The sequence below is a fragment of the Syngnathoides biaculeatus genome, chromosome 16 (genome assembly GCF_019802595.1).
Source record: "Syngnathoides biaculeatus isolate LvHL_M chromosome 16, ASM1980259v1, whole genome shotgun sequence".
Classification (NCBI taxonomy): Eukaryota; Metazoa; Chordata; class Actinopteri; order Syngnathiformes; family Syngnathidae; genus Syngnathoides; species Syngnathoides biaculeatus.
The window spans coordinates 4,439,850-4,466,577 of NC_084655.1; the positions used below are offsets into that span (position 1 = coordinate 4,439,850).

At 39.9% G+C, this 26,728-nt stretch overlaps 1 protein-coding gene across 2 annotated transcripts in view; it reads left to right on the forward strand.

Moving 5' to 3' along the window:
* The first annotated feature begins 540 nt into the window (after positions 1-540).
* Positions 541-26,728, forward strand: part of rbfox1 (RNA binding fox-1 homolog 1) — a 184,961-nt gene continuing 158,773 nt past the window's right edge. For both annotated transcript variants that reach the window (XM_061847146.1, XM_061847148.1), the window contains exon 1: positions 541-636. In XM_061847146.1, coding sequence (XP_061703130.1) covers positions 541-636 — 96 coding nt within the window. The remainder of the gene's footprint in view (positions 637-26,728) is intronic.

Below are 26,728 nucleotides of genomic sequence, written 5' to 3' on the forward strand. Positions count from 1 at the left end.
CTTATGCTTCAGCAGTCCCAGTCACATTGACTGTGGGTTGCAAACACTCGCACGCTCTCTCTCTCTCTCTCTCTCTCTCTCTCTCTCTCTCTCTCTCTCTTCTCTCTCTCTCTCTCTCTCTCTCTCTCTCTCTCTCTCTCTCTCACACACACACACACCACACACACACACACACACACTGAATCAGACTCACAACGAGGCTCTCACACACCGTTACACTGCAGTACAGTATGGGCTCTCTCTCTCTCTTTTTATCTCTCTCTCTCTTTCTCTTACACTCTTTCTCTCTCTCACAGCACTCGTCCCGCCTTCTTGTGAGCAGAAAACACTTGGTACTCCACCGTATGGGACTGGCTGCAGCTTCCCTTGAAGCTCCATCGTTCAGCTCACTCTCTATAAATCACTGCAGCTTTTCTTTTGCTCTTGTTTCTTTCCCCACTCTTCATAATTCCCCCCCCCCCTCCCCTTTGCTGTTGAGATCACGGTTTGTGTGTTGTTGGGGCCAAGGGGGTTGCGTTGTGTTCATCTTGAGGAAGGAACATGCAGCATCCCGGAGGAACATGTGTGGCGTTACCCAACGTGGATGCCTGTCCCCAGTTGTCCTGCGCCGCCCTCACCTTTATGTATTTACAGCAGGTGAGTGTGCGAATTGTATGTGTGCTGCTCTCTCCCGCTGTTGGACGTGAAAAGTAGAATAGAACGGATTTACTGTGTGCATGGCTTTCACTGAGGAAAATAACCGAAACAAACACAAATAACAGTAAAAATGAGTTATGCTTAGCATTGTAAAGATAATGAGAAGCATTACTTGCATTACTGTTACAACTATGCAAAGACCAAGTAGTCTTCATCTCCTGTAGTTTGCAAGTGGAGTTTGGTCGAATCTTATTTTGTAAAAAAAATCTCAACATCCTCACTGTTTGAGTGTGTTATTAGAGATAAGCCAAAGGTATTTTTACATGTTTATAGCGCACATATAATTGATTTTAATTTGTAGTCTTTAGTTTTCTCAAATGATCAAGTTGAACCTTTTCAGTCTAGGACGGTATCATGAGACAAGTAAAAGGAAAGCTGGAACTATCGCAAATGGTTTATTATTGCTGATAGACAGAAATGTTTGTAAATTCATTATCTCCAGTGACCAAATTACTGGAGAAATAATTACAATAACATTTTTTAGAGCTTGAAACATGTTGTCAAGAGCATTTTTTTTTGTTCATTTTTTTAATTTGGTCAAGCTTAGTGTATTTGTAAATGCAACGTGTAAAATGAGGCATTCCACAAACAGCATAAATTAAATTAAGTATGCTGTTTGTGGAATGCAAACGTTCGTAACTGTGATTTGCTACTAGAGGGGCTCAGCATGACAAAGGCCACAAATCAATCATATGCTATAATGAGTCCCAATAGATGGCGCCATACTGTTTAACATTCATCACACTCTCTTTTGAGCCAATAAGTCAGTTCCAATCCCAAAACCATTTTTGCTGACTTGAATCAAATAATGTGGATCTGGCTCTCTTTTAGGGGTAACATCAATATTGCATGACACATAAGCACCATTAAGCACATAGTTGTATCCTGTAATATTCAAGTAATGGGGTCATTACTGTGATTTTGATAGAAATTTGATTAATTACTGAATATTAGGGTGGCACGGTGGCGTAGCTGGAATTTTGGCCTCACAGTTCTGAGGACCCGGGTTCAATCCCAGCCCTCCCTGGAGGTGTACAGGTTTGATCAGAGATGTGGCATAGCAGTTCAGACAACACATTTGAGAAAATGCACACATCCCCCTTTTTTTTTTTTTTTTCCAGAGGATCGCTGTCCTATTACCTGGTGAGCCCCTTCATATTGTTTTGGACTTCTTAACGTAATGGTAGTTAACATGTTCTCCCACATATTCCATTAAATGCTACACAACGAGTAAAACATATTTCCACTTCAAGCCACACCCCCATTTACTTTGTTTCTATAATAGAAAAAAAAGACTCTGAAAACGGTGATGCCGGTAGATAAAAGTCATATTCCTACCTGTGTTTGGTTTTTGCATGCAGGTCAAACGTTAGAGTCCTTAATACATTTATTCGACTACCATTCAATGTGAGGTCAATGCCACAACTTTCCTAAATTAACAGCATTGGTAATTACCATTTTTTTTTGTTTAGTAGTAGTAGAAAAAGTATTTGTCACTCATGCTTTGACAAAATATTAATTAATTTTAAATGTGCTGGTTTTCAGAGAAAAAAATTACAAGTACATTATTAGTTCTTAATTTAGATGTTAGATTACATTTCTGAAGACCAGGGTTCAATCCTGGCCCTGCCCATGTGGTGTTTGCATGTCCTCCCAATGCCTGTGTGGGTTTTCTTCGGGGAGTCCGGTTTCCTCTCACATCCCAAAAACATGCAACATTAATTGGGTACTCTAATTTTTCCGTAGGTGTGATTGTGAGTGTGGCTGTTTGTCTCAATATGCCCTGCGATTGGCTGGCAACCAGTTCAGGGTGTGCACCACATCCTGCCCATTGACAGCTGGGATAGGCTCCAGCACTCCTCACAACCCTTGCAAAGATCAGCGGCTAAGAAAATGGATGGATGGATGGATGGATGGATGGATGGATGGATGGATGGATGGATGGATGGATGGATGGATGCATCTGCGCCAAGGTGGGCGTTCCAGAGCAGCAAGGGGGTGTCCTTGGAGATGTGCCAGCCGAGTGATAATTTGGTGGCAGAAAGTATGTCTAAATTGAAATGCGCAACCTGTCTACTCCACACAGGCAGGTCCAAGATTTATCCCGGGACCTTGGTACTGTGAGGCCAACACTTTCCAGCTGAGTCACCGTGCTGCCTCTTGCCGCAGATAGATCTGCCAAATTGCGAACGGCGAGCATTACAGTTGCACAAAAATCCAACCACATAAGGCTCCGTCACACCATGACGCTCTGGTCAGCGTTCTATAGCGTTTGAGGAAACGTTTGTAGTCGCCCATGGTTGCCGGGATAGCGCCAGAAGAGAGTTGTTTGAACGCTAGTGAACGTCAATGATCGCTGGGAATCGGCGGAGAATGCCGGTTCCGAAAATTTTTTGAACATGCACAAAAGTTCTCACTGAGACCAGCGTTCATCAACGTTTAATTTTAAACACTGCAGAACGTTCAAGAACATTCGTGGAACATTTTACTAACGTTCGCCGAGCGTTGCACGCGTTTGCCTATCGTTAGTCAGTCGTTACTCTAGCGTTACTTGGTTGTTACTTATTGTTTGTTACCGTCGGACTGTCATCACTGGGGTTTTCATGGTGTAGGGTCTGCAGGGGGTGTCACATGGTGCGTTACTTCTCGGACGTGCTCTTCCTCCTGGTGTTCTTTTTCCTCAAAAGACATTGCTAGTGAAAGAGGCTTTGCATTCTTACTTGCAGCGCTAGTTGCTGAAATCCGCACCCCACCTTTTTTTCATCTAGGCGGCATGATGCTGACTGTTCAAACTCACGAGAACAACTGAAGTGACTATGAAATTTCCAATGTTTTCGTTCCCGTTCCACAGTAAAAATTACATACCAGCAAAATGCTATTCTGTCGTTTTTCACCCGTTAGTCACACGCTCAACACGCTCTTCTAACGTTGACAAATCGCTCGTCGCGCGCCAGTGACATGTTAGCACACGCTAATGGTTTTTAGGGGTATCTTATTTGGTCGCTGTTACACACTTCTCGTGCGTTAGATACATGTTAGTCATGAGTTAGACACACGGTAATCACACGCCAGATGTGTCATCCTCATTTGAGAACGCTGAAAAATAGAACGATTGAAATATTCAGAGAACGTTGACCAGAACGTCATTGTGTGAAGGAGCCTTTACGTTTGTGGCATTACCCCAGCCTAGCTGTCAAGTCATGCGAAAAGAAACTCAGTGTGGAGCTAAATTTAAAATGCTTCACTTGTAGCAATGTCAGTATAAATAGATCTAACTATTGTGTAAACTGCAAAATTCTCCTCACAACAGTCTTGGGGCACGAGACGGGGTATCCTGAACTGGTTGCCAGCCAATCACAAGGCAAATATAAACCACCAGCAAATTTAGTGTCTTCAATTCCTCTACTATGCATGTTATTGGGATGTGGAAGTAAACCAGAGTAGCAATTAATTTTAGAAATTGTATTGCTACCTGCAAGCAGTTTAAGCATACTGTATTTTAAAATGTAACTTTATATAATGAGGTTTGCTATATGTTATAATGTATCGGTTAAGATTGCAACAGCAGTAAGTGATACCTCATGTCCAAAAGCGAATGAACCGTTGGTGCGCAAACAGACTCGGACTCGGACTGAGTCTGTCCATTTCAAACTTGTCTGGCTGAAGGCATTGAAATATGCCTTTAAAACTCTGTTGCTTTGGAGGGGTTTCATCCTGTTTCTCATAAGACCTGCCAGTTTGTTTCTCTTGTTTCTGTTTTTATAACAAAGGTACTATTTATAAAATGACAAAATATATTTTACTATGAATCTTTATTTGTCCAAAACAGGACCCTCTGTACAGATTGATGTGAAAAATGATTGCTTGTGGGTTCTGTTCAGTGTTTTATAAAATCAAGATAGTCGGCCGAAATTACCAGCCTTTCAAAATCCTAGTACTACACAACTAGTACTACACAGAAACTCAAGGAAATTTTATCGAATATATGAAGAGTTCAGATGCAAAAGCAGATATGTCCATTTTTGAAAAATGAATATTTCTGCTTTTGTGTCTGAAGTCTTCATATTTATATTTTTTCTTTTTTCTTGGCTAACTCCAGAATTCAGAAGACAATATAACAACATCTCAACAAAAATTTTTACAGCTCCTGTTACAGAGCATTTTATTTTGCTGTTCACATTCATTATTTTTTAAAATAGGTTAATGTTGTCTGCTTGTTTCTTGACAAGCCTTAAAACCTCTTTCAATCCACGTTTGCTCTAAATTACATTTGCTGGCATCAGATTAAAGAATTACACTATACAATGCCTCGTCTGCCATATACGATGCCAGACCGGAATTGCAGTGGAGCGTTAAATGTAAGGAATAATAAGCAGGGGGGTTATTTTCTGGAAACAATAAGATGAAATTGCTTGAAATTATATTTTTTCCCCACCAAGAAACTGAGACTTTACAGAAGATTTATTGAATTTTGTTCATAATCATCAGGAGCCTGTGCAGCTTCAGAAATTATAGATAACATTGAATCTTAAATTGTTTGTGTCTAGTCAAATATTTGCATATAGAGCAGGGCAAAGGGATGCTATCCATAATATTATGTATCACAATCCTCCTTGCTTCATTGTCACATCCTTTGAAAAGAATGAAATGTTAAACTGAAAAGGACTGTGTATTGCAATTTGTGTGTGTGTGTGTGGTGTGTGTGTGTGCGTGCGTGGATGTGTTTGAGTGTGATTGTGATATAGAAGTAGAGATAATAGAAGGAGCAGTAATATGCACAAGGTTTGATATAAACTGAGGTTTGGGCTGACCATATTTTCCTCCATGCCACACACTAAATAGTTTTTTTCCCCACGTTCTCACACTTTTTAGAGAGCAGAGGTATCATACATTTATATAGCGAACATATTTTTATACTGAACACTACAGTATGGATATTCAGCTGTGTTTATAATGCACACGTTTGTTTGTAGTTTATTCAAAGCAATTTGAAATAATGTTTGAAGTTAAAGAAGACCTGCCCTGCATTAGCCTTTACACACACATATAGTGGTGGACTGGTTCGCTGCATGACCCAGATTAAAAATCCGACTTTGTCCGAGTTGAGTTTGCATTTTCTCCCCAAGCCTGCAAGGGCATATTCTCCGGGTACTGCCGTTTCTTCCCACATCCAAAAAACATGCAACATTAATTGGACACTCTAAATTGCCCCTAGGTGTGATTGTGAGTGCGGCTGTTTGTCTCTCTGTGCACTGTGATTGGCTGGCAACCAGTTCAAGGTGTACCCTGCCTCCTGTCCGTTGACAACTGAGATAGGCTCCAGCACTCCCTCCGAGCCCTGTGAGGATAATCGGCAAAGAAAATGGATGTATGTATATATATATATATATATATATATATATATATTATATATATATATATATATATATATATATATGTGCATACACACACCAAAGAAATCTTTTACACTTGAGACGCTACGTGAGTCCTTGGATGCAGATGTCAGACAAACAACAATAACAATGTGTCCCTGCAATTTGCCATCACTGAATACAGATTCAGTAATCCAACACTATATGATATTTCTTGCTTCACGGTATCACCAGATTGCAGAAAATTGTTACAGGTGTAACTCTACTTTTGTATCCTGTTTGTACAATATTTTTGTGTAACCCATTGGTCTGGTTATCGCTCAGTATAATACATGTTTAGGCCTGTCCAGATTTTTCAGGGTGATATCTCAAAAACTATCAAGACAAACCATGGCATCATTGATGTTTTTTATGCCACTTATATAATTATTATAAGTAATAATTTAAGTATATTCTTTGAAATAATTATTTTTTAATTCAAAGAAATGAACATTGACATTGGAAAGTAGAAGAACAAAAACATATCTTAGATGAAAAAATATAAGTAAAACACACTCAGGCCCAGTTTACAAAAATTATACTTCAACAAATACTGCATATAATATCTGGCACAGAGAATAAATATTATTAATTAATGCCATAATGGGTAATTCAGTTGATTCAGAAAAAGTGAAAAGTTCTGTTTATCAACATTAATGATAACTCTAGAAGATCAAAGCAACATGTTAAGGTGTTTACTACTTTATAAAAGACTTTGATGACAGCTTTGTCAATTTGTTTAATAGCTACATTAATTTACAATAGTTACACTATAATACCTATAATGTGAGCATATGTGGGCCAAATTCACATTTATATTTGCATTGTTGGGCAAAGTGTACCATGATTGCAAATTGATAGGAAACGGGAGATGTCCTACCTTGTCTTTTGTTCCCAGGTAAAGATATTGAACAGTTGGTTGGGATGGTTGTGTCTAAAGTGGATTTGTCCCTTTGAGGTTTTAAATTCTGTTGTCTTTGTTTCGACTTCAGAAAAAAATGACATAATTTCATCTGGATTGAATGCAAATTGTTCAGACATCGCCACAGTGGCGTTAGTCTTCGGAACTAGTTCCATTAATTCCATTAACTGTGCAGCAGCTGTTTCACCGTCAGAAAATTTGTACGTGTACGTAAGTGCCCGCATTTCAAACACACACACAAACACACACACTTATACATGAGAGATGCACACAACCAATCAGACCAAGGGTCCCCACAGATTGGTTCAAAGAAAAAACAATAAAACCCATTGTCTGCCTGCTCTCAACTTGCGGAAATGTTTGGTTCTCCCTCAAATGACTGGACACCTGTACCCGCCTTGTTTTTTTCATTTTTTTTATTTTTATTTATTGTTTGTTAATTTCATGCTGCACAATTCAGAGATATGGCAACAGAGGGGACCAAATTAGTCACTATATATATTTAAAATATGCACAATTTGTAACCTGTGTTAGAAGATTGGCCTCAGTATAATATATATATATATATATATATATATATATATATATATAATATATATATATTGAAGAAAATGAGTATTTGAACACCCTGCTATATTGGAAGTTCTCCCACCGAGAAATCATGGAGGGGTCTGAAATTTTCATCGTAGGTTCATGTCCACTGTGAGAGAGATAGTTTAAAAAGAAAAATCTAGAAATCACAATGATTTTAACAAGTTATTTGTGTGATACAGCATGAGGCCCTGTAGCTCAGTGGTTAGAGCACTGGTTTGATAAACCAGGGGTTGTGGGTTCGTATCCCACTGGGGCCTCCACTCCCTGAGAAGGGTTGCGTCAGGAAGGGCATCCGGGGTAAAAATTGTGCCAAACATATGTGCGTTCATCTGAGATGACACGCTGTGGTGACCCCGAAAGGGACAAGCCGAAAGAAAGAAACTATTTGTGTGATACAGCTGCACATAAGTATTTGAACACCTGTCTATCCGTTAGAATTCTTATCCTCAAAAATCTGTTAGTGCATCTTGAAAAAGTCCACCTCCGATCCATGTATTATCCTGAATCAGACGCATCTGTGTGAGGTCGTTCGGTGCATAAAGACACCTGTCCACCCCATACATTCAGTAAGACTCAAACTTGTAACATGGCCAAGACCAAAGAGTGGTCCAAAGACACCAGACACAAAATTATACAGCTTCACATGGCTGGAAAGGGCTACGGAGAAATTGCCAAGCAGCTTGGTGAATAAAGGTCCACTTTTTGAGCAATCATTAGAAAATAGAAGAAGATAAACGTGACGGTCAATCTCAATCGGAGTGGAGCCCCATGCAAGATATCACATCACGGAGTCTCAATGATCCTTAGAAAGGTGATGATTCAGCCCAGGACGACACGACAGGACTCGGTTAATGACCTGAAAAGAGCTGGGAGCACTGTTTCCAAGGTGACTGTTGGTAATATACTAAGACCTCATGGTTTGAAATCATGCATGGCACAGACGGTTTCCCTGCTTAAACCAGCACACGCCAAGGCCCGTCTTAAGTTTGTCAATGACCATTTGGATGATACAGAGGAGTCATGGGAGAAAGTTTTGTGGTCAGATGAGACCAAAATTGAATTTTTTGGTCATAATTCCACTAACCATGTTTGGAGGAAGACGAATGATGAGTTCCATACCAAGAACACCATCCCTACTGTGAAGCATGGGGTGGTAGCGTCATGCTTTGGGGGTGTTTTTCTGCACATGGGACATGACGACTTCACTGTATTAAGAAGAGGACAACCGCAGCGATATATTGTGAGATTTTGGGGAACAACTTCTTTCCCTCAGTCAGAGCACTGAAGATGGGTCGTGGCTGGGTCTTTCAACATGACAATGACCCGAAGCACACAGCCAGGAAAACCAAAGAGTGTCTCCATAAGAAGCATATCAAGGTTCTGGCGTGGCCTAGCCAGTCGCCAGACCTAAACCTAATAAAAATTCTTTGGAGGGAGCTGAACCTCCGTGTTTCTCAGCAACAGTCCAGAAACCTGTCTGATCTAGAGAAGATCTGTGTGGAGGAGTGGGCCAAAATCCCTCCTGCGGTGTGTGCAAACCTGGTGAACAACTACAGGAAACGTTTCACCTCTGTAATTGTAAACAAAGGCTACTGTACCAAATATTAGCATTGATTTTCTCAGGTGTTCAAATACTTATTTGCAGCTGTATCACACAAATAAATCGTTAAAAAGTCATAGATTATGATTTTTGGATTTTTCTTTTAAAATAATCTCTCTCACAGTAGACATGATCCTACAATGAAAATTTCAGACCCCTCCATGATTTCTAAGTGGGAGAACTTGCAATATAGCAGGGTTTTCAAATACTTATTTTCTTCACTCTATATCTATCATATAACGAAACACATTGTGCACATTGTGTGACAGTTTCATTCATAAATGTGCTTTTTTAAAAGGAAGATTAATTTATAACCACTCAAGTAGAAACAGACATGAGGAGTCAAAAAATGTGAATGATGAGATGGGTCTTTTAGGGGTCTGCATAGTCCAGATACCTCAGACAAACTATTCCAAAGATTAGGTGCTGCCAACTAGAAAGCACAATGTCTTAAAACATGTCCAAGAGACACTTAAAACATTATGGTTAGTGGACCTAAGAGCTCATCTTGTGCTGGTGGTGGGCAGGGGTTTCAAAAATAATAAGTGGAGCCCGGTCTTGTGCTCCTCACCTACAACCTTGTTTTTAAAATCTAAATTCAGAAGTCAAAACATTTCTCATGAGCTGGAAAAAAGATGCGGACTTGTAACACAATAATACGAGTAGACATGTCATAGTTTAATATGTATTTTAAAATGCTTATCTTTCAAGTGGAATTAGAATTGAAATTGTTCCGTACATCACATCATATATTACTCACTGACACACATTCACCTTTCATTGCACTTTCTCATTTCTCTCCCAACACGACAACAGTCATACACAGGCAATTGGTGTGTTCATGTAACGACACGCTAGCACTGCATGGTTGAATGGAGTGTAAGATGGAAAGAGAGAGAGCGGGAGAGAGAGTAAAAGATGAGCAATGGGGAAAGGATGAAGAGAGGGGATTAGAAGACAGAGAATAGAGAAGTAGGCCAAAGGCAACTAACTTCACTTTTCTTTGTTCAAAAATACATTTCCACACACTGCTGAAACGGCCAGGTAGACAGTGGTACAGATCACAACGCTACAGCTTAAGTATTGGAATGATTTGGTATAATACAACAACTAATTTATTAATTCATATTTTTAAAACATCCATCCATCCATTTTCTTAGCCACTTATCCTCACAAGGGTCGCAGGAGTGCTGGAGCCTATCCCAGCCATCATTGGGTAGGAGGCGCCAGAGTACACCCTGAACTGGTTGCCAGCCAATCGCTGGGCACATGTTGACAGACAACAGTTACACTCACAATCACACCTAGGGGCAATTGAGAGTGTCCAATTAATGTTGCATGTTTTGGGATGTGGGAGAAAACTGGGGTGCCTAGAGACAACCCACAAAGTCACGGGGAGAACATGCAAAATCCATACAGGCAGGGCTGCGATTGAACCGTGGCCTTCAGAACTGTGAGGCCGATGATTTTCAGCTGCTACACCGTGTCAGTTTGTTAAAACAGAACAGAGAAAATGAAACAAATTCTAGTTATTCTACATGAATAGCAATGAATGTTTGGGTTTTCGAGCACAGAAAATAGCTTCTGCACCTGCCCTACTTTTGTAATGCAGTTTATTGCTGTGGTGCTGAATGGACAGCTCATATAGAAACAAAGGAGACAGACAAACATAGAAGCAAGCTAATTACCAAAATCCTATTAATCTATTTGGATCAATCCGAGGAAAAATGAAAACCAAGACCAGCAAAACTTAAATCTTACATTATTTTAGCCTGTGAAACATAATTAATTGACTAAGTATTAACATGTTCAGCAAGGACGCCATGGTGACGCATGCCTCACAGTTCTGAGGACCCGGGTTGAATCCCAGCCCGGCCTGTGTGGATTTTGCATGTTCTCCCCGTACCTGTGTGGGTTTTCTCCTGGCAGTCTGGTTTCCTCCCACATCCCAAAAACATGCATTCATTGGAGACTCTAAATTGACCGTAGGTGCGATTGTGGGTGTAGCTGTTGTCTGTCTCTATGTGCCCTATAATTGGCTGGCAACTAGTTCAGGGTTGTGCCCAAAGACAGGTGGGATTAGCTCCAACACTCCCATGACCCTTGTGAGGATGAGCGCCTCAGAAAATTGATGGATGTATATACTGTATGTGTACATGAATATACTACATATGCTACAGTCAAGAAAATAAGTATTTGAACACCCTGCTATATTGCAAATCCTCCCACTTAGAAATCTTGGAGAGGTCTGAAATTTTCATCGTCGGTGCATTTCCACTGAGAGAGACAATCCAGAAAGAAAAATCCAGAAATCATAATGTATGATTTTTTTTATGTGTTATGTGTTTATTGTGTGATACATTTGAAAATACGTATTTTAATATCTGTCCATCAGCTAGAATTCTGACCCTCAAAGACCTGTTAGTCCGCCTATAAAGGTCTACCTCCACTCCATGTATTATCCTGAATCAGACGCACTTGTGTGTGGTCATTAGCTGCATAAATACACCTGTCCACCCCAAACAATCAGTAAGACTCAACTTGTAACATGGCCAAGACCAAAGAGCTGTCCAGAGACAGCAGAGACAAAACTGTACAACTCCACAAGACTGGAAATCTCTATCGGAGTAGAGCCCCATGCAAGATATCAACTCGCGTGGTCTCAGTGATCCTTAGACAGTTGAGGAATCAGCTCAGGACGACACGACAGGACTTGGTCAATGACCTGAAAAGAGCTAGGACCACTGTTTCCAAGGTGACTGTTGGTAATACACTAAGATGTCATGGTTTGAAATCATGCAAGACATGGAAGGTTCCCCAGCTTAAACCAGCACATGTCAAGGCCGGTCTTAAGTTTGCCAATGACCATTTGGATGATACAAAAGAGTCATGGGAAAAAGGTTTATGGTCATATGAGACCAAAATGGAACATTTGGGTCATAGTTCCACTAACTGTGCTTGGAGGAAGACGAATGACGAGTTTCATTCCAAGAACACCATCCCTATTGTGAAGCATGGGGGTGATAGAGTCATGTTTTGGGGGAGTTTTTTCTGCACATGAGACAGGACAACCACACTGTATTAAGGAGAGGATGACCGCGGCCATGTATTGTGAGATTTTGGGGAACAACCTCTTTCCTTCAGTCAGAGCATTGAAGATGGGTCGTGGCTGGGTCTTTCAACACGACAATGACCCAAAGCACACAGCCAGGAAACCCAAGGCGTGGCTCCGGAAGAAGCATGTCAAGGATCTGGCATGGCCTAGCCAGTCTCCAGAGCTAAACCCAATAGAAAAATCTTTGGAGGGAACTGAAGCTCTGTGTTTCTCATTGACAGCCCAGAACCCTGTCTGATCTAGAGAAGATCCATGTATGAGGTTGGGGCCAAAATCTCTCCTGCAGTGTGTGTAAACAGGGTGAACAACAACAGGAAACGTTTGACCTCTGTAATTGCAAACAAAGGCTATTGTACCAAATATTAGCATTGGTTTTCTCTGGTTTTCTGGATTTTTCTTTTTGGATAATCTCTCTCACAGTAGACATGCACCTATGATGAAAATTTTAGACACCTCCATGATTTCTAAGTGGGAGAACTTGCAATATAGCAGGGTGTTCAAATACTTATTTTCTTCACTGTAATGTGGAATACAATGACGTATGTGACATCCACAACATGAATTTAAACATTCAAACCCCAATGAAATGTTAACTGCTGTTTAAAATATATTTTGTGGATGAAATATTATTGAACATCTTATTAATAGTTTGAATTTTCAGTTTTCACCTTGCATCGACAGAGGAAATGCATGAAGAAGAGAAAAGGGGGGAAGCTGCATGGAAATGAAGAAATGGGGGTGGGGGAGTGGTAGACTCCACAACCTCATTATGTCTGTTGGTATTTTAACTCCTTTTGATGATTTAGTAAGAAGAGGGGATGGAGGAGGAAGGAGAGTTCTGTTCTTTTCTCTTCTCTGTCCACGACATCATTTCAATCCTCCACTCACGCATCCCCTTCTCTGTTCCCCCCATGATGGAGAAAGAGCATGAGAGAGAAGAAAAGGAGAAGAAAGCGAAGTGAGTGTCTTTAATTTAGAGGGATCCAAATGCGTGAAATCCTTTATGCTATCTGGGTCACAGCGTGCCTTACAGGCTGAAGAAACACACCACAGAAAAGTGCCAGCCTGGTGGTTTGCTCAGTCATTCGCACGGTTACGTGTGCTGCTCAGAGCGTTAAGGGGATGTACAAGTCCTCTGATGACCATATTAGTCATTTGCTCCAAATCTGTGTTATGACCAGTGAACACATTTCCTTTCTGCCCTCAGAACAGGACATCTTGGTTTCTGTTATTTTGGTAGTTTTCTGTCCTGTACACTAAACAGGCAGTCGCCAAACCAACCAACCAACTGATGGCAGAGCCAACAGGACTGTTTTGTATAGCTTCTTTTTCATCGGCATCATATGGCAAACATTATTTATGTTCTATCAGAGTCACATAAATATGTTACGGTCACACTGACTCACAAACTACAACTATTGTTTATGCTACCAAAACACCTACAGCTGTCCTGAAAAAGGGTTCCTGTATTTATAATAAATCAAAACTACAATTTTTAAAAAAACAGTCAGAGAATGTATATCACTCCGATTCTCAAGGAAGAAACTGATCATTTAAAAATAATGGAAAATGAAGAAATGGGTGAGAAAGTTGATTGTATGAGACTGCATTAGATTGCATGAGTATACAAGCTTCTTCTTGTGTATTTGCCTTGTTGTCATAGCCAGCGTTTCTATGCCACCACAGCCTATTTTTAGTCCAAGTCAATTCGTGTCCCCTCTCGCCATTTCTAAGATCCATGTGGCAAAGCCCAAGTCCTTTTCGTCCGACCTTTCCTGGGGCACTCTTTTGGCCATTCATTCAGAACCTGCTTCACTCCGCCCAAAGCCACGGCAAGCAAAATTGGCCAGTGAGTCAACTTGTTCTATACCATCCTTGTTTCCAAGCTCACCTTCCTGAATCCCTGTGCACTCTGCCCTTTTCATATCCACTTCTACCAAGCCTTGTTCGCCCTTGCCTATGCAGTGGTGGACTCACAGTCACATCTCGCCCATGCCTATTCGGTGCTTGACATTCGGCTGCCTCTCACCCATGCCGCGACAGTGCCTCACCTCCAGCTGCCTCTCGCCCATGCCTCGGCAGTGCCTCAGCAGCAGCCACCACCTCTCAACCATGCCTCAGTGGAGCCTGAACAGCAGCTGCCACTTCTCAACCTTGCCTCAACGGTTATTGACCAGGAGCAGCAGCAACCGCACTTGCCATCACTTGACCATGCCTCGGCGGTGCTCAATGCCTCGGCTACGCTCGACCAAAGCAGCCATCCCCTCTTGACCATGCTTCAGCGGTGCTCGACCAGCAGCAACAGCCGCTGCTCCCCGTTGACTATTCCTTGGCAGCGTTTGAACTTGAACTCAGGTGTTGAACTTAAGGGCCAGGACCACAACATTTTATGTGTCCCGGAACAATGTGTAACGTTGAGATACTGGAAGCATTTTTTTTTTTTTTAATTAAACACTCTTTACACTAACTTGAAAAATAGCTGAAGAAATTATCATGCTTGATTTCTGATTTGAGAAGTACTGTCATTTCTCATTTATAATGTGCACCTGCCTATAATACACAGCCCCGAAGTTGATTTTAAATTTAAGAAAACCCTTCTTACCATATAAAATGCATTTTTACAATGCACAATTTTAACTTATGTTTTTAGTTATTGTCAAACAATTATTCTAAACTTAAGTGCTTTATTTAAATATGTAGTAATTTTTTTGATTATTTGTTATTACTTTGCTAAATCATTCACAGCCCTACTTTTAATTGTAAATGACAAAATAGACAGTTGTCCTCATGTGTTTGATTGCATAGAATAGTAAAATATATATATGCATCTACATAATTTATAGATAGAATAGAATTTTTTCTTCTTAGAATTATAGGTATAATTCTTTCAAGAAAACCTGCAAGAGCAGTAAAAATAATTTTGTTTTATTTAATGAAATTCAAGAGTCAACCATTTCAGAAAAGCATTTCCTTAAGAAAAACAGCCAAAAACGAATTAATTATGATTGTTTTTCAGTTATCAGCCCTATTTAAAAAAACAATATTTCACCAATTTTGCAAGGGTATGTAAATTTATGAGAACATCTATAAGTACTGTAGATATATGCAGTCATACATACCCTCTCCAAGAGGAACCATAACGAAATCTAGTATTTTGATTTCAATTCAGCCACTTAACCCTTTTACACTTATGCTATTGCTCAGGTGTGCCTTGATTGTGCTTGGGTTGATGGTGTCTCATGACACTCGATACTTGACATTTGGTGATGGAAACGTACTCGGAGGAATAATTGGAAATGTTCTTACAGAGCTGGATGAGCCATTTTAATGTCCTTTGAACATATGGAGGGTGAGAGTTTTGGTGTGTTCACATGGCTTTCTACAATTGGAGGGAAATCACAGAGACAGTGGACCCTCATGGGTGTATTGACATCTCTCACGGCTGAACAAATGGTTTAGTTAAGTTGTGTTCACTGATCGATCTGAAAAGTGTTTAACATTCCAGCTGTGGTCTTTTGTGGGTTCGCTCTACAGTTCAGGGATATTATTTCAGTTTCTTCATCTCTCGCCTCCTCTCTCGCTCACAGTCTCAGTTATTACATTATTTTAGGAATTTAATAATAACCTACTGCTGCCCATTTTATGTTTTGGACCATGGTGGCAGTCATGAGATTACATTTATTAAAGTATAGTACTGTATGGTTGTCCTGTATTTGTCAGGGATATGAGCGTGAGTGTGGCCACCTAAACACATACACACACACACAAAAACGCACACACGCACACACACACACCACACACACACACATAGTCGTTTATCTGGCCTCAGCACACACGCATGCACACGCACACGGATACATATGCACATGTTGGTACCAGCAGAAATATTGAACTGCGCCAGATACACAGTCCTGGAAATAAAACTAAAACAAACTAACATTTGGAGTTGTATGCACCTAATTTCGGAAATGGGTTGTATTATTTTTTGTGGTGTAATTTGTTTGCAGAAACCGGATATTTGAGAGCTGTAATCATTCAGTCTGAAAGTTGAGCTGCTTACTCAACACAATGTTGTGTAGACCCACTCATTTAACTATGCTTAGAAACACACAGTGAGAGAGATATTTTCTATTATTATATTTAATAATATTTTTTTAATGGTGATTTAATGGCGATTTGAGTGTAAATGTAGACCAGCTATAATGAGTGATCAAGTCGATGTAGTTCCTTCAGTGTAAAGTGACCATTGTCCTGGCATTTTATGTAAGCGGGATGTATGCTGTCTTTTTTCTTGCCACTGAAATATATTCATCCTGAAATATGTTTTTTGTGGTGGTGCAACACAGATTATCTTGCTGTTGCCATGTTTCTTTATGTAGTACCAAGCCCCTTCTCCATTCTTTTCTAGCTAATCCATTTTCTGGTGAGAGAACATAGGAGTCTTAATCTCTTCTTCATCTCTGTTGTGTGACCCATCTTCCGCTTTTGTCTCATGTATGGTCTCTCTCTGCATCCTCTGTGTATAATTGCCATAAACGAGCTGTGGTTGTCAATTGTAATTCTGCGAGAACCACCAAAATCTGACGAGCTGCAGGATAAACAACTAGTGGGCCAATTTCCACAAATACACTTTAATACTTTAGCTTCTAAATAACAGGTAGAAAAATCATCTTTCTGTATGGAGTTGTACTTTTGTGTCATTCTTGGATCACAATTTTAAAGGTGCTGAGGTTTCATTTTGACTCAAGTTTTCAATCTTACATTTATGAAAGAGAAACATAATTAGAGGAAAATCTGACCAATTAAAATATTACAAGTCACAGCAAAAGACGGATGGTTTGAATTCCTAAATTGGATAGAATTTCTCCTCTTTCTTTCTGTGTCTTAATAAGAGTCATACTATTAATGGGCATCCAGTCAGTTAGCTTGTTATGACCACTCTGGCTTAAATATTAACACATGAGTGTGACAAAGCAGCTAGCATTTCTCATAGGATTTCCAAGTGAGGAAAGTGGTGCTCTCCTTGACCGTCTAAAATATTTCCTAGCAAGAAAAGATGTGACTAATGACTCCTGGGTTCTTTTTGAGAGAGCGAGAGAGAGAGATAATATATATAGGAATATAAAAGAATAATATATATATTATATTCTTATATATATATATATATATATATATATATATATATATATATATAGTCCCTCTTTCATCCTCCACCTCCCTTCATTCTCACATATAAACATGGCACAACAAAATTATGATTGGTATAATCTCAGTGCACTCAAAATGTCATTTCATGTCAGTTATTCCTATCCATCCATCCATTTTCTGAGCCGCTTGTCCTCACAAGGGTCGGGGAGTGCTGGAGCCAATCCCAGTTATCATTGGGCAGGAGATCACTGATGTCGACTCTCTACACAGGGCACCACCATGCCGCCCATTTATTCCAAATTAAATGGGTTTTTGTTCATCCTCTTATTTTAACAAGTTTTTAATTTGGAGTTAACATTTTAGGCTCCTTTCCCCCCAAACACTTGACCTAGTAAAGACGTCGCATACAATTTATTTAAGTTCTGCACTGTTCATTTTTTTTCCCCATTTACTATTTTTCATTCAGAAGTGGGCTGATTCACACAAATTATTTATCCAACAGATGTGTGTATGTGATGTAATAATGAATTTGGTAAATTGGAATTTGGACTTTGTAATTATATCAGACTGAAATGTGTCACCTGCTAGCTGAACACTTACATATATGTGACATTTTAATCAAACGCACAGTGAATGTGAGATGAATATCTGTCTTTTATTGAATGGCATTAATATTTTTCTAACCAAAATTGCGCCATAATAACTACAATATATTTGTTCAGTTCCTGTTTTATGCAGTGTACGCACTGAGGAGATCAACAGTCAATCATAAGGGTGATGCAAAGCCACTCCTCAGGGCAATTTTGAGTCTCCAATTAACCTAACATCCTGTGCATGTATTTAGACAGTGTAAGGAAGCTGGAACACCTTGCTCTGAAGCTGCAAAGCTAATCACTCCACTGCTGTTAAGTTGATAAGGCCAAAAGTAGAATAATTTATCCTTTATGCGTGATATTGTTGGCTGTAACTGGTGCAGAGTCATATAGATCTTGACAGGATACAAGCACATGAAGCTATAAAAGTGATGACTCTAACCACTCAAACCTGAGTCGTTGGGTTGAATTTTTCTGTTCTACTTCTACTTGATTTGTTATATTTTAAACGCTACAGAATTTGAATGTATCTAAAAATGTGTTTGAATGCAATCATCTTCTGTTGTTTGTTGTAGAACAGATTGTGTTTTGACTGCGCGCTTTTTAAATTCAAATGCCATTACTTATTTGACTTACAGAAATAGTGTAACAGTAGAAATATTAGCGGCTTAATAATTCAGATATACAAGTGCCTATGAAGATGAAAAGGGCAACATGGAAGCTGGCGCACACACAGGCAGGTCATTTAGCATATTGCGGGGCCAGCGTCTAGCAAATTAGTCACATTTGAAACAGTCTAATTAACCCAAAGGAGCTTAACCCTCTTATCACAGCGAGCACAGAGTGAGAGACATAGAAAGATAAACAAACACACAAAGAGAGGAAGACTGACGGACTTGGACTATCTCTGTCACTGATTGATTTCTCCCTTCTACTGAACGTGTGTCTCTGTGTGTGGATGTCAATGTTGTGTATGAATGTGTTTGCTCATTTACTCTGTACTCTGATTAATTGCAGTGTACAAAACCAAACCCTCCCAGTCCATACATTGAAACTGCCACACTGACTCACACAAAGATACACATGCACGAACACTATTAGGATTTGCATTTTTTCCCATGGGCAAAAATGTATTATTATGTTAACAGACCTGGAGCAAACTTGAAAATTAACTCTGTAAATTATCTAGTCAGTATATCTTAAAAATTCTACTTTTCATATACCTGTGATTGACTGGTAACCAGACCAGTGTGTAGGTTGCTGCTTCCCAAAGTCAGATGAGATAAATCACCAACCTAATAAAGAAACAATGAACAAAAAAGATGGATGGATGGATATTCAGGATGGATATATTCATACATTGATAAATAACAGTATATTACATTACAAATAAAAAAAGTTTCTATGCTGCCTTGGTTTCATATGCATAGAAATAGTAAAGTATCATTTATTCATTTATTTATTTAAACATATTCTGTTCAGCTGCATGGCTTTGCAGCATGGATGATCTGTATGCCTTTGTGCTGGAACATTTTTCTTGTGCAATAGGGGAGTTTGAAGTACTCCCTCATCTTATTTTTTTTATCCATCCATCTATTTTCTTTGCTGCTTATCCTCATGAGGGTAGTGGGGAGTGCTGAGGCAGGGTACATCCTGAACTGGTTGCCAACCAATCTCAGGGCATATGGAGACAAACAGCCGCACTCACAATCACACCTCAGGGCAGTATAGAGTGTCCAATTAATGTTGTATGTTTTTGGGATGTGGGAAGAAACGGCAGTACCCGGAGAATACGCCCTTGCAGGCTTGGGGAGAAAATGCAAGCTCAACTCGGACAAAGCCGGATTTTTAATCTGGGTCATGCAGCTAACCAGTCCACCACCATATGTGTTTGACGTTTTTGGAATGTGGGAGGAAACCGGAGTGCCCGAAGGAAACCCACGCAGGCAGGTGAACATGCAAACTCCACACAGGCGGGTCTGGGATTGAACCCAGGACCTCAGAACTGTGAGGCCAACACTTTACCAACTGTTCCACCGTGCTGCCCTTTTTTTTTTTCATTGTTTACAAATTATTCTAATGTTTATTGGAAATGCAGCTGGACAGAAAAGGGATTTAGGGGACAGACAGACTAACAGAGTGGTCAAGGAGACTAGGGATGAATACTGCAGCAGAATAATAGTGATTCAGTATTGGGATTTCAAAATTAGTAACTTTATAACAGTTCTTTGTGGACTGAGAGGGGGGCAGACAATAATTACCCAAGAGAACAAGACAAGAGAGTACATAAAATGGGATGTGGGAAAATGAGGTAGGCAGTGCTACTGTCAATTACTGCTGTGGGATTTTTCTTGCGTGTCCAAACACCTGTAAGAGCCTGTGAGTTGATATATTAGTATAACCTGTGTTGTAGTGATTCCAGCACAACTAATTAAAGTGAGGCAGCCAAAACAGGGGAAAGGAAGGCGGGGCCTGAAAAATAGAGTTGGGGGACCACAACCCCTCTACTACAACCAGAAAAGGTGGGGAGGGGTGTAGGGCCCAGGAGACCAACCACGAGAGATTTGAAAATCCACATCGCAACCTATTACAACGGTTACCAGGTCCTCAACTGGCAACCATTATCCCTATACCATGACTGTGTGGTAGGGTGTGGAGTATTAAGATTGGAGAAACTGGTGAGGGTGAGGTGAGATGGTTACAAGGAAATAGTGACCTGCTACCCCCACTCAGGCTGACCAGCTCGCCAAAAGATATGCAAATATACATATATAGTGCATTCAAAATCTGCAGGAGAGAAGCATGGCAGGCCAGAGAGCAGGCCAGAGTGCCAGGAAACCCAGCCAAGTATCCTCCCCAGACCAACCCTGTCCTTTCATCAACGTGTCCTTTCTCAACACTATTTTATAATGTCTGCAAAATGCTCTGTTTTTGTACCAAACCACAGTAGATAAGTTATGGTGTTACAGTACCTCTTTTGGGTAAAAAGTGAAAAATAGACCTGAGAAAGAGTGGAACTTTTCTTTCATTTCTCATTTCTATAAGATTCAAATATGTTTTTGTAGTTTAAAAACATTTGAGTTTTTCTCCTTAATTTATTGCTATCCTGCACCTCATGCTATAGAATTCTGAAAAAATTACTCATGGGCAGGTATTTTCACTTCTTACTTTTGAGGGAAAAAGTTTTGTCATCAGCACCTCTGCTTAACGGTTGTTTGTGTGTGTGTACATGTAGAGAAACACACTGTAGTAATCAATCATCTGTGCTGTCTCTCGCTCTCCCCCGCTTGGGCTGGCAGGTCCTATTTGTTATACAGCATCCACCGTGCTTCACTATGCGAGTCACTGGCCCAGGACCAGTGCGCATGCAGAACCACACACACAAATGCACGCGGATGCACATGCACACACATAAACACAGTCTTTAATAATAATAATAATAATAATAATAATTGGATAGCAACCAATTCAGGATGGACGCTACCTCACGTCCGATGACAGCTGGGATAGGCTCTAGCACTCCCCGCGACCCTCGTGAGGATAAGCTGCAAAAGAAAATAGATGGATGGATGATAATAATACTGTAATTTCTCAAAAATAATGCGCAAATTTTCCCAAAATATTTTCAAAAGGTTACGAGCGTGCATTATATTTAGGTATGGATGAAAAATAAAAAAAACACAATCACATTGTAAAGTTGTATACAAGTACATAAAGTGGTAAAAAAAAAAAGTATACAGATATATTTCAATATAGTATTCGATGTCTTATGTTACACATTTATATTTATTACGGTAATGTGCGCCCCCGACCTGAACTTTATGACCTCCTCAGGAAGCTTGCATTTTACGATCGTTAGCGTAGCATGTTTGTTGCGACTGCACCAAAGATCCGAAACGACTGCCCGTAAGTTTAACTTAAACCAAGACAAAAAATGTCGACTACAACAGTTAGTTGTGCAGCTGCTTTTAAAAGAAGTGTGTACCACTCGTGCCGATGACACCGCCAACCCGGAGGTACCGCAGCAGTCCGAAACAACGATAGCTCGCCTCAATGGCTTCAGGTGGGTATAAAAACAACATGAGCTGAAGTTATGTAATATGAGCGTCATGGGTACATTAAAAAAAAAAAAATGGGAGAGTGCACACAATTGAAATGGTCGCTTTTTTTTTTTTTTTCAAATGTGGCGATTCCCTCTTTTTTAACTAGTTTGAGCTCACATTGTTTTGATAGCCACCTGACGCCATAGGAAAGCTATGGCATCAGGTGGGCGAGAGGCTGCGCTGCGGAACCAAAACTCTTCGGATTCAAAAAAATGTCTCCCCACAAACGCCATGGATGGCACAGAGCATGGCATGCTGTGGGAGCAAAATAGGATCACTTTTCATGAATTCAGGAGGCCGCAGAACGGGACCAAGTCACCAAAGGTAGCTACGATGGATATTTTTCAGATTGGAGATGAGCCAAATGTTGCTTTTGAAGTCCTGGCCAAGGATGTGTAATGTAGAGGATAAATTGCATTACGCACAAAGGTTTTATGCACAAATATTTAAAGCAAAAAATGTTTAAGTCAAACAGTGTCAAATATTTTTTTAAGGCTGTAATATGTGTTATCAACAGTATTAATAAAATATGCCATCGTTGAGCATTAGTTTAGTTGGTTGAGTGATTCTGTTTTGACAATTGCAGGGAGCAGGACAAGCGTGTCCTGTGGCCTGTCCCGACATTATATTACGGCTACATCAGCACGTGCACAATGATTATTATTAATGATTGTTGTACAGCAGTTTTTTTGAAAAACAATACAAGTACAAACCAAACAAAATATAAATACAGATAATTTTTTTTTAGATCAACTTTGCGGGTGCGCATTATACTTCTGGTTGCATTATACTCGAGAAATTACGCTAATTAGTATTATAGTAATGATAACCTTGATGGGCGGCATAATAATAATAACGTTTATGTGCGGCACAGTGGCACACATCCCGGCCCCGCCTGTGTGGATTTTGCATGTTCACCCCATCCCTGCGTGGGTTTGGGCAAACTGATATTAGGTGTAGTTGTGCGTGTAAATGGTTGTTTGTTTCTCTGTGCCTTGCGATTGGGTAGCAACCAGTTCAGGATGCAACCCACCTCCTGCTCGAAGATTGCTGGGATAGGCTCCAACACACCCACAACCCTTATGAGGATAAGGGGATCGAAAAATGAATGAATGAATATTTGTTATTTATAGAGCACCTTTAAAAATTCACTTACAAATTGCTTTGATGAAACAAACAGAACACAACCCATAACAACACAGAAGGATAGTAACGTTATTCTCTTGTAAAAATGCTAATTAACAAAAATAAAAGAGAACCACCACGCAATGCAAGAAGCCAACAAACCTAGATGATCCCAATAGGGTAAATTTGAAACAATAAACACGGGATTTAAAATACGTAAAATCCCAAATATATAAGGCAGAAGGAGACCACCACAAAAAAGCCAGTCTGGAAAAGTATGTTTTAAGAAGTGATTTAATAGACGCCACTGAGTTTGATATGATACCCTTTTTGAATATTTGTTTACATCTCCATAATATTAGTTACTTATTTGTGTGTTAATTAACAGGAAATTATTTATGAAACTACGACTGAACAGGTATCATTATTATTGCTTTGTGGAAAGGTTCATTCTAAATAACTGTTTAAGGTATTATTTGCCTAATTATCCATTTTTTTTTTTTTAGGAATAAACATTCATATATGCATATAAATTATTTAAGTTTAAATAATTGAGGGGCCCTGCGATTGGCTGGCAACCACTTCAGGGTGTACCCCGCCTCCTGCCTGTTGACAGCTGGAATAGGCTTCAGCACTCCCTGCGACCCTTGTGAGGATAGGCGGCTAAGAAAATGGATAGATGGATAGAGTGACCAGTAACACTGGAAAGAGAGAGAGGAATGTTAGAAAGAGAGGATGAAAGCAAATGTAGGAAAGGATTAAGGAAGGACAGAAAAGAAAAAAGGAAAAACTGCAAGTGTGTATGTGTGTGTGTGTGCACACATCTCTGTGTGTATGTATAGTCTTGCCTACCTCAGCAGTTTTCTGCACATTATTCTTGGTCATTTGATTTGAGAGGCTCTCAGGGTGAACCTGCCGATGCAAGCACTTTTTCAAAGCCGCAGCACACATATGCACACACCTACACACATAATTTTCCCGAAGCGGAATTTTAGCTTCTCTGCCATGTCCTGTTATTATTCATGAAGTTCCGTCCTTTTGCACAACTGCTTGCATGTAAAAAGGAGATGTCGCTCAAAAGCATAGAGCAATGCAAAGTATCATTCATGATCGCAATTAGCACACTTACAACTTGCACAAAAAAAGAATCAGGATTGAAAGGATACTAGTGGAATCCACAAATGCACACTGCACTACATGCATGACATAACATTATAATAAATGCAAGCCCACACGCTTGCCTCTTATGATTGAAATAGCTTGAATTGCTTTTTTGACAGTCCTATAAAGAACAAGAAGGACATGATGACAATTGTATGTGGAGATCTGTACCATATGGCATTCCTTTAGTTCTGAATAGTTGAATGCAGTTTACCTTTTTTCATATGCACAAAGAAAATATTGCATTAATGGGATTTATGTAAATGTGAGAGACCTGGTATATAAAATTGTGTAGTTCCTTTGTGACGTAATCAGATTAAAACTGTTATGTCTTTCCTGAGAAAGTGTGTGCTCAATTTCTGAATCTGATATGTACATTTTTATTGAACCACTTCTGCTTCCATGAAATGCAGTGAGGTTGATTCTTTGTACAGTATCGAAGTGATGACATTTTAGATGACATGTACTCAAGCTAAACTGGTTACTTGTTTTTTTTTTTTTTTTTGTCAAATTAAAGCAACAATAAACATATGAAACATTTTATTTCTGACAAAAATATATATTTTAAAGGCAGATACATTTTGTTGCCGAGTTGAAATGCCAAAATAAAATAAAGCATAAATTACTTCATAATGCTGGGTTAAAATATCACAGCAAAACCATTGAAATCCTACACATACAGTGAAGAAAATAAGCATTTAAACACCGTGCTGAACTGCAAGTTCTCCCACTTAGAAATCATGGAGAGGTCTGAAATTTTCATCGTACGTGCATCTTCACTGTGAGAGAGATAATCTAAAAAGAAAAATCCAGAAATCACAATGTATGATTTTTTAAAAATTTATTTGTGTTATACAGCTTCAAATACGTATTTGAACACCTGTCTATCAGCTAGAGCTCTGACCCTCAAAGACCTGTTAGTCCACCTTTTAAAAGTCCGCCTCCACTCCATGTATTATTCTAAATCAGATGCACCTTTGTGAGGTCATTAGCTGCATAAAGACACCTGTCTATGTCATACAATCAGGAAGACTCAAACTTGTAACATGGCCAAGGCCAAAGAGCTGTCCAAAGACACCAGAAACAAAAAACTCCACATGGCTGGAAAGGGCTACGGAGAAATTGCCAAGCAACTTGGTGAAAAAACGTTCACAAATGGAGCAATCATTAGAAAATGGAAGAAGCTAAACATGATGGTCAATCTCAATCAGAGTAGCGCCCCATCCAAGATATCACCTCGTGGTGTCTCAATGATATTTAGAAAGGTGAGGAATTAGCCCAGGACTACGCGACAGGACTTGGTCAATGACGTGAAAAGAGCTGGGACCACCGTTTCCAAGGTGACTGTTGGTAATACACTAAGATGTGATGGTTTGAAATATGCATGGTACAGAAGGTTCCCCTGCTTAAACCAGATGAATTTCCACCGTCGCCCTGCAGGTTCGTGGTGTTGGAGCGGGCGTTGCTAACCCGGGCCACGACCGATGAAGTATGGTATTCTTTAGATGGACGCTCATATTTGTTTGGGAGAGTTTTATGACGGATTACCTTCCTGACGCAAACCTCTGCACTTATCCGTGCTTTGGACCAGCCTTCAGATTGCACTGGGTTGTGCCCCCATAGTGCTGCATTTATTTACCAACACCTCTAGTAATGAAAAATTCAGGATATGAAACGGAAACAAAATATTGTTTCGATTTATGAAGGAAATTCAGGGTACAAAAGGAAAAAAATGGGCTCTGGATTCCCCAAAATTCACCGAAAGTAACACGATAGGGCTGCTCTCCCGTTGGCTATTACTGTAGCATCTTCCTAGAATCCCATTGGCTAGGAGGTACCTCACTCTTCACCCATGATGCTTTTTGATTCCCTTGGACATTTGACCATCACTGAATCATACTAGCGCTGTCACACGCTGTCACCAGATCACAAACATTGGATGAGTACAAACGTACATTTGTGGTTTTTGCAAGTTTATTCATCTTTCGTCACCATGGGTCCCAAGAAACTTAGTGGGATTAAGTTGTGTGCGTGCGTACTGTCAAAGTTTGCCTGCACGATGCCTTTTTCTTGTCAGTCACCCTTCTCGTCACATAGTTGCCCAATGCCAAAGACAAATGAACATATATACTTTTTTATTATTCTTTAGATGATGTAATTGAAATGCTTATTTTGTGGGCAGGAGGGAGTGGGTTTTGGGTCTTGGTATGGATTACACTATTTACATGTAAAATGTGCTTCCACTTATGAAAAATTCACG